Below are 13,840 nucleotides of genomic sequence, written 5' to 3'. Positions count from 1 at the left end.
GCAGGTTCAATGTATGCACGCTCGCTTACGCGCGCACATAACATGTACATATACATGTCCGCCGGACGGTTTTTGCATAGCCCCGGACACGATTGCATATGCAGGGGAGTCCGGAGCGGACAGTATTGCATGGCGGACACACAGTTGCATCTGACACCGGCCCGCTCTGAATTCACGAACTGCATAGATACTATACTGCACGGTACTTAACAGTACTTAATACCGTGGGGTCGAAGCTTGGTTTTTCGAGGTATCAATGGGAACAAGGCTCTCTTCCTACCTCGTTGTAACCTCGTTGATACCTCGAAAAGCCAAGCTTCGACCCCACGGTTTCAAGTACTGTTAAAAACCGTGCAGCATCATTCATAGTATCCATGCAGCTCGTTAATTCAGAGCGGGCCGGTGCTTGCGTAACATGTTGCGTACAGAGCCTTGGACAATGCTACCACAATGTACACAAAAATATATTCTAAGAAACAAACTGTTGTCGTACAGTGTTCACCAAGGCCATTGGTTTCAGCTCTAGATCAGCATCAGTCAGTATTAAATGCCACACACAATAAGCTGTATACGCGCTTTATAATGGAATGAGGTGCATATAGTGGTGAAAAGGTGGTTACCGGCTGAGCTTTTCATTCTTTGTTATAGTGCGGCTGACTGGTTTGACATGGAGCTGTTCGAAGCAAAAAATCTTAAAGTCTCCCTTTACGATAAGGGGACGACAATCAGAGAAATTGCTGCTGAAAAAGTCAAAGTGCAAACCGACCCAGAAAGAGAGGTGAGAAATTAGGTGACCGACAATTTTTTTTCTTTTTCTTTTCTCATTTTCATGTTTTTTTTTTTGTCAGCATGACGGTTAACCTCTGTTGATTATGAGTAATTACACAAATAACTTAATAAATACGTTAACAAATGCATTTTTCGAAATTTGATTCTCTTTCGGAAAGATAGTCAAGCATAAACAATAACACATAATAAAAACAACTCCAAACATAAATATTGTTGTTTTGTAAACAAAATGCTTGATTTTGCTTGCTAGGACTTGGATGACCCTTTTTTTATATTCGACATCGGCGACGTCATCGCTAAAGACAGGCAATGGAGGGATTTACTACCATCTGTGGAAACATTCTATGGTGAGACGTACAGCTATCATGAAATTAAAAATATTAATATTTAGTTAAAAATAAATATATATAAGTTCAGGTTATGATATTTCAATATTTGTATATTCTTTCACATCAGCTGTTAAGAGCAACCCAGACCCAGTGATCGTGAAGCTGATGATAGCACTTGGGAGAGGCTTTGAATGCGCTAGTAAGGTAAGCGGCTTGTTTTTTTTTTTTTTTTTTTTTTTTTTTTTTTTTTTTTTTTTTTTTATGGGGGGGTTGCTTTGTACTAGTATACAGTGCTAACACACTTCGGTGTATGGGTAAAAACCAAAACTTATATTCTTTATCCCCGATGCAAATTTAACATCTATTGTACTAGTTTGTTTATTAACTTTGATTTTTACCCATACACCGATCTGTGTTAGCACTGTACACTCAGTACTTTCCCATGTCCTGTGAAAAAAATACCACAGGAATATTACTCGGGTGGGATATGAACCCACAACCCTTGCAATTTTCAATAGTTTGTTTTCTGTTGAGGCGTTGTGGTGTTGTTGTTTTAGGGCGTATTTGCTTGAGACCTCAAGTCTCTTCCAGTCTACTTCATGGATTGAAGATTCTTTGATTTATTTTAATCCGGTGCAGAATGAGATTCAGATGGTGTTGGATCTTGGGGCAAGTCCTGAAAATGTCATTTTTGCTCATCCTTGCAAGCAAGCTTCGCATATTCGATTTGTCCAGGAGAAAGGGGTGCGGAAGATAATCTTTGACACGGAAGAGGAACTTTACAAGGTCAAACGGATATATCCGGGTGCAGAGTAAGTTTCAAACATGAGAATATATCTTGCAACTTCGATGACCAATTGAGTCCAAATTTTCACAGATTGGTTACTGTGTGCATAATTTTAGGATACTGAGTAAAAATGCTGGTTTTTAACAACTACCAACTGTGTCCAGTGCCTTTAAGCAATGTTATAAATGTCATTGTTTGTTCAGGCTTGTTCTACGGATAATATACGACAGCAAGACGGCCATGTTTGTAACTGGAGTTAAGTTTGGCTGCCATGAGGAAGACGTGCTCCCTCTTCTAACACTGGCTAAGAAACTTGAGTTGGATGTCGTTGGGGTCAGGTGAGAATTCCCCTTTTTGTCAAAAGCACGTCGACACTTTGGAGTAGGGGATACTGTTTATTATGTGGAGTGGGGTAAAGTGTTTATTATGTGGAGTGGGGTATAGTGTTTATTATGTGGAGTGGGGTATAGTGTTTATTATGTGGAGTGGGGTATAGTGTTTATTATGTGGAGTGGGGTATAGTGTTTATTATGTGGAGTGGGGTATAGTGTTTATTATGTGGAGTGGGGTATAGTGTTTATTATGTGGAGTGGGGTATAGTGTTTATTATGTATGGAGTGTGGGTCTGAACCTCGAAACACTCTGTGGACTTGCACACATCCACACCAGGTTTTTCTTTTTCCGTCACAAAGAAACTACGACTCGTCCTAGGACTCTTTGAATACACTGCAAAAACTGGAGTGTTAAATTGATTCTTCCTGGTATCTATTATGTGACAACACCAACATGGTGTTATTTATCCCCATTACTAAATCGTTGGTGAAATTAACACCGTGTCGGTGTTGTCACATAATATAGATACCAAACGAATCAATTTAACACCCCAGTTTTTGCAGTGTAGGAGCTATTCAAAAACTAAGTTAAGTCCTAAGTTAGGACTAGTAGTTATGGTCCTAGTTAGGTCAAACTCGTCCTGTCTCAAGTCTTAACTCTTTGCGAAATCCAACAAAGGACTATCGATAGAGTGTTTGCAACACAGAGCTGTATAAACATAAACCAGAAAGGGTTTATTCGTATTGTGAGAATTAAATCTTGATGTTTTTATTTGCGTAAGTGACACTTGTCTCATTATTACTCTTGTTCATAGTTTCTATATTGGATCTGAGCTTCAAGACAAGGATGATTTTGAAGGAGTAATACAGTATGTGAGCCCAATATTTAAATTGGGACGTTCTCTGGGTCTTAGCATGAATCTATTGGATCTTGGAGGTGGGTTCCCCGGAAGGTTGCGCCCGAAGACACCCTTTGAGGAGGTAAGGCACTTCATTCACTTGCTCTTCAATACATTTAACACTAAATACAATAATAATAAAACCCCTTAACCCAAAAGGATCCCGAGGCGCTTGACAGGGGTTACAAATATTCAGCAAGTTAAGAAAGTAAGTACTGAACAATTTAAGAATAACAGATTATGAGTGCTTAAGAAAATTACAAACGACCAAAGACCATTTATACAAATTTAAGCAAGCAAGAACAAAACTGGACAACTTAAAAAAAACAGATTAAGAATGTCTAAGAAAATTACAGACGACCAACAAAAATGTAAATGGACAAGCACAACCGCGTTTTCTTTATTTGGCTATCTGTTGAGAAACCGCTATGTATACACAAATAGTTATGCATAAATAAATTTGATCCCCATTTAGTTTGCAGATAGTATAAAGATGTCTTTGGCAAAGCATTTCCCACCAAGCCGTGGTGTTCGAGTCGTCGCTGAGCCAGGCACGTTCTACACACGATCAGCGGGATGGCTCCTGGCTAATATAATGGCCAAACGTTTCTACAAAGGACCTCAGGGTGTCCAAAACGTCGTCCAAAACGGTGAAGGGGATGTCAAAAATGTTGAAGGTTTGTTATTTTGTGTAAATGTTGGGATGCAACTAGTGAGAATACTGGTCTTTGGAATTACCAAACGTGTCCAATGCCTTCAAGTGACTCAATACCGTTTTTAATTTCAATATTTCTATTATCAGAATATCCAGTTATGATGTACTACCTGAATGTTGGCATTTACAATTCATTGTTGATGTCATTTCTGGACCAAACTTACTTCGACCTTCCGGAGCCGCTAAAGGTAAAACAACATTTCAGTAAACCAAATTATAAACAAAAGTATATTATTGAGTTCTTGATTTGCAGATTTTTTTTGTTTTCATTTTTATTCAAAAACAAAATGATAATTAGAATTCCTTGTACTCAATATCATAATATCATCCTCCATTGTTCCATTTTTGTCACATTTTAAAGACTTCAAGAAAGGACGCTGACCTCAAATTGTCTTGTCTTTGGGGCCCAACTTGTGATGGCGATGACGTCATAGTCACCCGCTGTATGTTGCCTGACATGGACGCAGAAGAGTTCTTGATCATCTCCGGTAAGCACTTTTTTATTTCATACATTGTTATATTAGTTTAATAAATTTATTTACAGATTCGTGATCTGCCAGTTGCATGCTTGTATAATCCACTTAAAGGCAATGGACACTATTGGTAATTACTCAAAATAATTATTATCATTAAACCTTTCTTGATTATGAGTAATGGGGAGAGGTTGATAGTATAAAACATTGTGAGAAACAGCTCCCTCGGAAGTGACGTAGTTTTCGAGAAAGAAGTAATTTTCCACGAATTTGATTTCGAGACCTCAGATTTAGAATTTGAGGTCTCGAAATCAAGCATCTGAAAGCACACAACTTCGTGTGACCATGGTGCGACAAGGGTGGTTTTTTCTTTCATCTTGCAACTTCGACGACCGATTGAGCTCAAATTTTCACAGGTTTGTTATTTTATGCATAATATATTGAGATACACCAACTGTGAAGACTATAGTCTTTGATATTTACCAATAGTGTCCAGTATCTTTAACAATATCATTGGCAGCTCTTTTAATACTGTCTCTTCGTTTAGATGCTGGAGGCTACACTACCACGTGTGCAACCACATTCAACGGTTTCTGCACACCCAAGACGTGTTACATCGCACCCCAGGAAACAAGGTTGTTTGTTTAACTCAAATCTCAAGAACAATTAATAACGAATACTTTCAAACGTTGTCCTGTCTCCGAATATGTGTCTTAGCTTCCCCTCCTAAAGTAATTTAACCACATACACTTCTCGATCGGATCGCTTCTGCTTGAGCATAATTGGTAATTATTCAAAGTAGTTAGCATAAAAACTTACTTGGAAACAATCAATGGAGATCTGTTGATAGTATGACACATTGTGAGAAAATTAGACTCCCTCTGAAATAACGTAGTTTTTAGAAAGCAGTAATTTCATACGAAGTATTTGAATTGAATTCGAGACCTCTGTTCTGCCATCTTGTCGCTAATTTTGAACTCGTTTTATTTTCTCTGATCTATCTTGTGTTAGAGTGGTTGTCATGTCATATGTTCGTCTACTCTTTTATCTGCATGTCTGTCTGGTTGTTTTGTTTCTGTGTCTAGCTGTGTTTTACAAACTTCTGCTGATCAAAACGACCCCATACCCTATTTTTATCCTGCTTACTGCTACTTAATGTTATTTTAGCTTTACATACTTGGTACATGTAACATCAAGAATTCTATATTTGTAACCCCTAAATAGCTAAAGCTCCCACTAATGAATACTTCCCCTCTAAGAAATATTGCTTGTTACTAGTTAATCATAATGCATATTGATTTTAAATAACTGAAATTCGATAACCATTTTGATTTGTTGAGTTTGTTTGTTGTTATATCTTTTGTTTATCTTTTTTATTCTGTAGATCTGTCCTGGAGGAAGCGTTCCCATTGTAATAATAGACATAACATCAATGACAAGATGAACATGAGAATTCTCAACGTTAGTAATAATAATAGTGGCTTATTATGAGCGCACATATCCGTCACGTAGTGACGCTCAGTGCTAGGTGAAGGGTTGTGACCGGGATTCGAACCCTCGCCCGGTCACAAGAACTCGAATTTGATGCTCAAAACTTCTCGGCCATGACGCCCTGTATTCGACACATTGAAATGACTCCAGTCAGAACACCATCTCATTGTAATGCTTTTATTTTTGCTCTGTATATCACTTAGAATATAACAACCGTTCTTTACAATACTGTCTCTATAGTAAGTCTAATGCAAGAGTAGATTATATTGTAAGGAAAATATAAAGCACATAATGAGAGTATACTTTTGAAGGCAAGGGACACTATTGGTAATTACTCAAAGTAGTTAGCATAAAAACTTACTTGGAAACAATCAATGGAGAACTGTTGATAGTATAACACATTGTGAGAAAGTTAGGCTCGCTCTGAAGTAACGTAGTTTCTTTATAAAGCAGTAATTTCATACTAAATATTTTAATTGAATTCGAGACCTCAGCTGAGATCTCGAATTCAACATCTCTAGGCACAAAACTTGAGCGTCAAAGCTGTTTTTCTTCAAAATTTTAAGAAATTGATTTTTATTCGGATTCCGAGTCGGGCTATATTATCCACAAACCAATTAATCCATTTCCGGGGGTCAGGTTGACCAAGAAGCTGTGTCAACAAAAAATTCCCTCTGATTTTTGTGGGGGCCTCATTTTATTTCTGGTCAGTGGTTAAAAATGGGATTTAAACTCAGATTCCGCACCAATTTGACCCGTTCCGAGTTCATGTTGACACATTTTGGGTCAAACTGACCCTGGAGTGGGTCAGGGCCACGTGGATTATATTAGTTGCCTTTTACTCCTGTGGTTCTACCAGGAGCTCAAGCCTTGTAATATAACCAAGGGGCAAGTTTGGATTTGTGGAAAACATAGTCAAGTCCACGTAACCATTGATAAGTCGGTACTCGTCTTTTCCTTCATCCAATATTTCAAGGTCCCCAATGTACACTGTACCCTTAAACCATTAGTAAATCTCATTTCTTAACACTTCAATCGTCAGATGAGCTGGCCCTGAAGCGTCAACTTCGCATTCCCCAAAGGTCCCAATTGACTTGGAAATAATGTCTGGTGTACCATCCGCAAGTACGTCGAATTTATGTGTGATCTTTGCTGGGGCGCCCTCTTGAAACCCACGTGGAACGATGAACGCAATTACCGACTTATCTACGTAATGATTGTATGAGATAAGACCGAGGTAAACTGCTTGATTGGTGAGGGCATACTTTGCAATGGTGACTCTATTGCTTAGGAATTGCTCATGGAATGGATCATTTGCCTGCAGATGGTGAACCAAAAGAAAGCCTTTCTTATTGAAGTCGACATCGGCAAGATGACGTTTCACGGCTGCCTCGACCATCTCCTCGTTCCCCCGTCTCCTAAGTGAGTTCATGACGCTACGGAAGGCGCCAATAGAAAGGTTCTCAAATACTGAGTGGACTGTCACCACACTTGGATGGTCGAAGTTGTCAAAGTAGAGAAAGTCTTTGATGTCACCGTTGATGACGTTCAGACCTAGACCTTCTTGCTCCAGGGAATTGATGAAGGTTTGCGATGCTTTGTACAGCGATCCCACACCCGGTATGTACTCCAGCAAAACACTGATGGTATTGGCGACATCATCTGAAAAAGAATGGGAAGACAAATTATTGATTAGGTTTTAACCCGCTGCCCACCAACACAGTGCATTAAAGAAAGAAGTGAGAATTTAAAGCGATTGTATACGTTTGGTAGTTGGAACCCACTGTTTGTTATAATACCATAAAACAACCCGTTAAGTTTTCATTTCAAAAGGTGAATATCTGTGACAGTTATGTCCACGCAGAAATAATAATCTGCAATTTAAATACACAATCTGAGAAGCGTTTCTGACACAATAAACGCTTCTCATATTTTATTGATTTTTGTGTATAACTGATTAATTCTTTTCATAACCACTACAAAGTGAAATTTGTCTCAGAATGCTGTATACTATCAGAAGCTGCTGTACGTCTTCAAGTAATCTTGTATTAATCCATAATTTGAGTAAATGTCGGCCCAACGTACACCGACCCTTTAAAGGTGAAAGTGTAAACAAAAATCGATGTCGTGTAAATGGGAGACTTTCTGGGACGATAGAGGGCAGCAGATTTACCGGGTAAATCCATTGTTCTCAGAATTATGCGCATGTTCAGAACTACGTAAACAATGGAAATTTACCCGGTATGTCTGCTGCCACCTAGCGTTGGAAAGTCTCCTATTGCCGTGGACGCTGTCATGACCAATGAGGAGAAGCATAGAACTTGATCCCATCGAATCTCATTCAAAACATCACTGGGACTCAATGGGATTAATTGGGATTGGTGTGGAATTTGGTACATAGTTTCAATGGGGTCCAATGGGAGACTTTCTGGGACGATAGAGGGCAGCAGACTTACCGGGTAAATCCATTGTTCTCAGAATTATGCGCATGTTCAGAACTACGTAAACAATGGGAATTTACCCGGTATGTCTGCTGCCGCCTAGCGTTGGAAAGTCTCCTATTGGATACAGGGGATCCAATAGAACCCTATTGAATCACATTGAATCATAATGGGAACCCACCCATTAAAAATATCAATGGGCCGGGAATCGGATTCTTTGGGAATTTATTTTCTTGGTAATACATGGGTAGCGTGCACAACAATTCTGAGCGTGTGCACAAACATAAATCTTTGAATTTGCCGGATTAACCGTACGTTTTCAGAATACTTCAATATTTGATGTGGTGGGTCCAGCCGTCGATTTAACCAAACTCTTCTTAAAAGTTAAGTTCCGTATCCATAGACGTAGGAGTGCATCAAACCCGTCCTAAAATCGGACAGGTTACTCGTTCTGACTCGAGATAGGATTAATCCCAGCTGTGGTGTTTAGGCTTTATCCACTGAGACACTTAGACATGTTAGATTAGACTGATTCATGGTACGTTATTATTGGTCAGACATCTTGGATTACAACTTATACACTTAACAACTACAGTCAATAGAGGGCGGTATAACAACTCTACATGCACTAGCGTTTCGTGAAATCGGCTGCAGGGAACATCTATTAATTTGTGCAGTAGAACATAATTGTACCCCAAACACAGTTATTTACCCGTAATATTATATGCCTTCCGATCGCACCAAGTGGGTCCAGCATAATGTTTGTCCGGCGGCTGCTTTTAAGGGTTAGAATGGGAGACTTTGGAACGCTAGGTGGCAGCAGATTACCAGGTAAGTTTCCATTGTTTACGTAGTTCTGAGTATGCGCACATTACCGAGATCAATGGATTTTACTTGGTAAAGTCTGCTGCCACCGCGTCCCAAAAGTCTCCCGTCGGTTTCCCTCGGTCTGAAAATTGCCATGGATGAGTGACAGATTGCAATCATTCAAAAAGTGATGTTCTCTTGTCTTCACTAATTATCTACGATTTAAATAAATACAGTAAGATTAGGAAAAATTAAAGGTAATTAATTTAAAGTAGAAAATTAAATTTATAAAGCAAAGCTAACATTTATTTTATGTTGTTTAAGTTGATCCTTTTTGTAGTGTCCTGATGTTACGCCACTGTGCTATGCAAATGAGACCTATCCAAATTAGATTGACCTCTAGAAGTTCTGAGACATATTATGGGATAAGCAGCATGGTCGAGAACCGGAGAATAAAACGCTCAGGAGACATATTCACTTGGTATTCAAATCGTTCTTTTCACACTTTTCATGTTAAACTTAATGGAGTTTGTTTTTATTATAGGTTTTTCTTTTTTCTTTGTTTCCTTCCGTTTTTAAATTTTTATTGCTTTGGTGCTGGTTTGAGTTAAAACAGAAAAATGTTGATGTGTTGTTGATCACTGTATCATGAGGTCGTTTGGTACGGATCCCCCAAAGGGACAGGTAAATCAAATATTGAAAAGGAAATAAAACATACTTAAATTATTTCGTTCCCTTAAATATAAGTATTTGTTTTCCCTCGAAGGCATGTTTCCAAAACAGAACATTTCGAGCTATCAAAAACGTAGGCCTATTTTAAAGGTAAGATAATAATTAATTGTTTCGGGGAACGAAATAATGTCCGATTCTTTTTTTGTTTTCAATATCGTTGTCATTATTTTGCTCACCTGTCTCTTTAGGGGGCGGGGCGTACTTCTTACTGAAGGGAAAATAGCTTGTCCAGTGTCCAGTGTCCAGATGCATGCCCTAACTACCCTTGAGTTTGAATTACTTGCCGTACGTTGAGGGCGTAATGGTCCCTACAAGTGGTTCGGAGGAGCCATGTATTCCAGTCCCTAAAATGAGTTGATGGTTGCACCACGGGCCCAATTTCATAGAGCTGCTAAGCACAAACAAATTGCTCGGCATGGCATTTCTACCTCGATAACAACAGGATTACTGACCAAATTTCCACGTGATTTTCGGGATGAGCAAACAATTCAGCTGAATACCAGTAACAAGCAATACTCAACAAATGTGAATTTGGTTGGTAATCCGGCTGTTTTTATCAAGGAAGAAATTTCAGGCTGAGCAAATTTTCGTGCTTAGCAGCTCTATGAAATGGGGCCCAGGCCATGGTACATCAAAGGGTATATAACTTCGGTTGGTCATAGGCCTACATAATGAAATAATTATCACTGATTTATCAACAAACACGCAAGACTTATAGAGTCACAGAATCTTCACAAGGTCACAGTGACCCGCTTAATTACCCCCTTCCCTCCTTGCACTGTTTTATCTCCCGATTTCAATCAATCAAACATGAAACAGCCGTAGAGTGGTTAGCATCTGTTCCCATTGACAATGACCTATGACCTAGATAGAAGAGCGCTGTATTTTGAACTACATCAATTTTAGACTGCGTCCAATTTATGTTGGTCGTCAACGACCGTCATTGCTAGTGGTCATGAAGTAAAATAACATTTTAAGTGTTATGTTGGGAACGGAAGCGAACTCGACGTACAACTCATTAGCCAATGCTGCTCTGTCGACTAACAAAAATGTTGTGGAAGTGTTGACGGTGTTTTGACGTTACCTTTCGAAAAGAAAGATTCGTTAATGGTGCATTGACGGTAAACAAAAAAAATATATATATTATTAGGCATTAAGGCGAAGAATACTGAACGACTTACGTTGACGCTCGTTGACAAAATAATAACTGTTTGTTCGTTCCATACCTTAATTTCAGGCCAATTTTTGTTTATGGGTGAATTCTTGAAATTGGACAATCACACAACAAAAGTAACGCCATTCGAACTCTATAATTAATTGTTGATGATTGCATTATCCCGTATTGACCTGTTTACCAAGTCAATCTGGGTGTGAAGTACGTGAAGTAGGCACGTCCATCGAGAAATGAAGGTAGGAAAACTAACTCACTGTTTCTGAAGAAACTATCTGGATTCGGGTACTTTTCAAAATTTCCACAGATTTGTTTACATTATTTAAACGTACAGTGCATGATAGTGGAAAGCGTCCCTACATTCATTAAATCTAACTGCGGTTGTGTAGTTTTTGAGAAATGAGTAAAACAAGTCACAAATTAAAATTATTTTAGCATGTAAAGTCCTATTAACCAGTTATGATATTACCAAAACCATAACTGGTTAAGTTTTTACATGGTTAAACTTAACGGAGACAACAATTATTTGTTTTACTCATTTCCCAAAAACTACAGCACCTCGGTAAGTAAATTTTCAAGGGAAGCTTTCTAATAATATCATTATTATCTTCAAACTGAGGACGTAAGTTTAATATTAATATTAATATAGCACAAGTTTTGAAAAGAATGATTGATAGGCAGGCGCACGCGATCTAGCTTGAGTTACTTAGCTCAACTAGCCGAAGTCGTTGTGTCAGACACAGCCTTTTTCTCATCATGTTAGTCTGGTCTCGACTCGTACACAAAAAATGAAATACATAATAATAATAATAAAGGAAACTTTATTACGCCATGCGCCATGTCTGTCACAGGTGACATTCCTGGCGCAGGAACCCTAACAAAGCTAACAACTGAAGGAACTAATTAAACAAAATAAACAGAAGGAGAAGCAGCTTGTTTGAAGAGGTGGGTCTTGAGTTGGTTCTTGAAAGTGTTGAAGGAAATTTCCTTTCTGAGTTTGATAAATAAATAGTACATCGTGTCAGAAGTTACGAAAAGCGTTGGTTCTAGAGGAAGGGATTGAAAGGGTGAGTGGGTTGTGGTTTCTAGTGGTGACAGGACTGCTGTGGGGTCTCTTTAAGTTGAAGTTCAGTCGTTCTTCTGTAAGTTGTTGTAATTTATCACACAGAATTATGACGTCATCCACTTTTTTTTCCAGGCTGCATGCATCTGGTAAACACCATGTGCATGGTGTGAATCATGGTGACACACTCAAAAGACTTGCACTCTACGTATAACAGAATTCGAAATTTATTTATTTATTTTTTCATTTCAGATTCAGCATGTGATTTACACACATTTTTGTCAAAGACTGCTAGGAAAACCATGCTAACAACATCATCACGAGTTCTTAGAGCCAATTGAAGGTGATCAGCAATGCAGGAGGTCCCAGTGCGTGTTGCTGTTAGGGTGAGTAAGATTAGGGATTGTATCGTCATGTCAATGCGAAAAATCATTGTATCGTCTAGAATTGCACTTAGTTTAAAATTGTTAAATGTTATATGTGAATTATTTTGCATTCATATGTAAATACCCCAGACAGTTTACTCTACTCCTATTGGTGCAGAGCGCGTAACGTAGGTGTGCATAAACCTTTTGTTAATGACCGGTAAAAAGTGTTAATTCATGAGCGTGACACGTGACCTTGCACCTGTTCTTATAAGACAGTGGAGGGCTCTACCATTTCAAAGCTGGAGGGGTGTTGTGTTGAAAGAAATCATTTAACAAATAATGTTTGCATTTATTTTACTTTTTGACCAAAAAGGGATGATGTTTTTGACCGAAAAGGTATATGAATGGGGATCAAAGTGTGTTGAATCGGTTTTCAACTACATGTAGTGGTTTAAACCCGTCGAGGCCTGGTTCTTGATAATTTACCTCGACTTCATATTTACCAGCAAACATACTACATACCTAATGAAAAAGTTACCCACTAGTATCCAATTTCAAGCCCTGCTACCATAAATATTGATGTTGTCATTTTGACTCTTAGGTGCGACCCTTCCTGCCCCAGGAGAAACTCCATCATCATGAATCCTGTGTTCGTGTTATCCCCAACACTAATCAAGTCATTGTGGGAAGGGACCGCGCTTTCACGTTCGACCATGTTCTTCCGTCCAAGATTAACCAGGTAGGTCTAGACATGTAGGAAGTTTCAGATTGTAAAGATCTCGGACCAAGTTTAAAGTATTACATGTCCAAGCAGTCTAGCACATCGTGATCAAGTTCTGGTATTTATGTCATCGCGATGTGGGTTCAAATCCTGGTCATGAAAAACGTGTCTTTGAGCAAATGCGTCTCTATGACCAGGGGTTTAAAGGCAGTGGACACTTTTGGTAATTACTAAAAATAATTATTAGCATAAAACCTTACTTTGTAATGAGTAATGCATAGAGGTTGATAGTATAGAAAAACTGTGAGAAACGCTTCCCTCTGTAGTGACGTAGTTTTCGAGAAAGAAGTAATTTTCCACAAATTTGATTTTGAGACGTTAAGTTTAGAATTTGAGACCTCATAATCGGAGACCTCATAATCAATTTAGAATTTGAGGTCTCGAAATCAAGCATCTGAAAGCACGCAACTTCGTGTGACCAGGGTGTTTTTTCTTTCATTATTATCTCGCAACTTCGATGACAATTGAGCTCAAATTTTCACAGGTTTGTTATTTTATGCATATATACATGTAGGCCTATGTTGAGATACACCAAGTGAGAAGACATGTCTTTGACATACCAATAGTGTCCTGTGTCTTTAAACAGGTTGATACTGTGTTGATTATAGGTTGGTAAAATTTGGACTAACACGGCAGCTCGGGGGCTATACTCCCATGGTATG

The 13,840-nt window shown here is 38.6% G+C and overlaps 2 protein-coding genes across 4 annotated transcripts in view; both read left to right on the top strand.

The window, feature by feature from the left end:
• Positions 1-405: 405 nt before the first annotated feature.
• On the top strand, positions 406-5,794 carry LOC117305701 (ornithine decarboxylase-like). The gene is made up of 11 exons (XM_033790573.1): positions 406-778; positions 1,040-1,136; positions 1,246-1,322; positions 1,758-1,930; positions 2,109-2,243; positions 3,053-3,218; positions 3,612-3,813; positions 3,939-4,039; positions 4,213-4,339; positions 4,872-4,959; positions 5,709-5,794. The coding sequence occupies exons 1-11, from the start codon at positions 668-670 to the stop codon at positions 5,737-5,739; spliced, it is 1,308 nt and encodes a 435-aa protein (XP_033646464.1). The 5' UTR covers positions 406-667; the 3' UTR covers positions 5,740-5,794.
• A 5,230-nt stretch (positions 5,795-11,024) lies between these two features.
• Positions 11,025-13,840, top strand: part of LOC117305693 (kinesin-like protein KIF27) — a 45,189-nt gene continuing 42,373 nt past the window's right edge. For all 3 annotated transcript variants that reach the window (XM_033790559.1, XM_033790560.1, XM_033790558.1), the window contains exons 1-3: positions 11,025-11,205; positions 12,282-12,415; positions 12,999-13,136. In XM_033790559.1, coding sequence (XP_033646450.1) covers positions 12,383-12,415; positions 12,999-13,136 — 171 coding nt within the window. In that variant the 5' untranslated portion in view covers positions 11,025-11,205; positions 12,282-12,382. The remainder of the gene's footprint in view (positions 11,206-12,281; positions 12,416-12,998; positions 13,137-13,840) is intronic.

Source organism: Asterias rubens, unplaced genomic scaffold, assembly GCF_902459465.1.
Source record: "Asterias rubens unplaced genomic scaffold, eAstRub1.3, whole genome shotgun sequence".
NCBI lineage: Eukaryota > Metazoa > Echinodermata > Asteroidea > Forcipulatida > Asteriidae > Asterias > Asterias rubens.
Note: the sequence above shows the minus strand (reverse complement) of the source record. Positions and strands in the feature narration are given on the sequence as shown.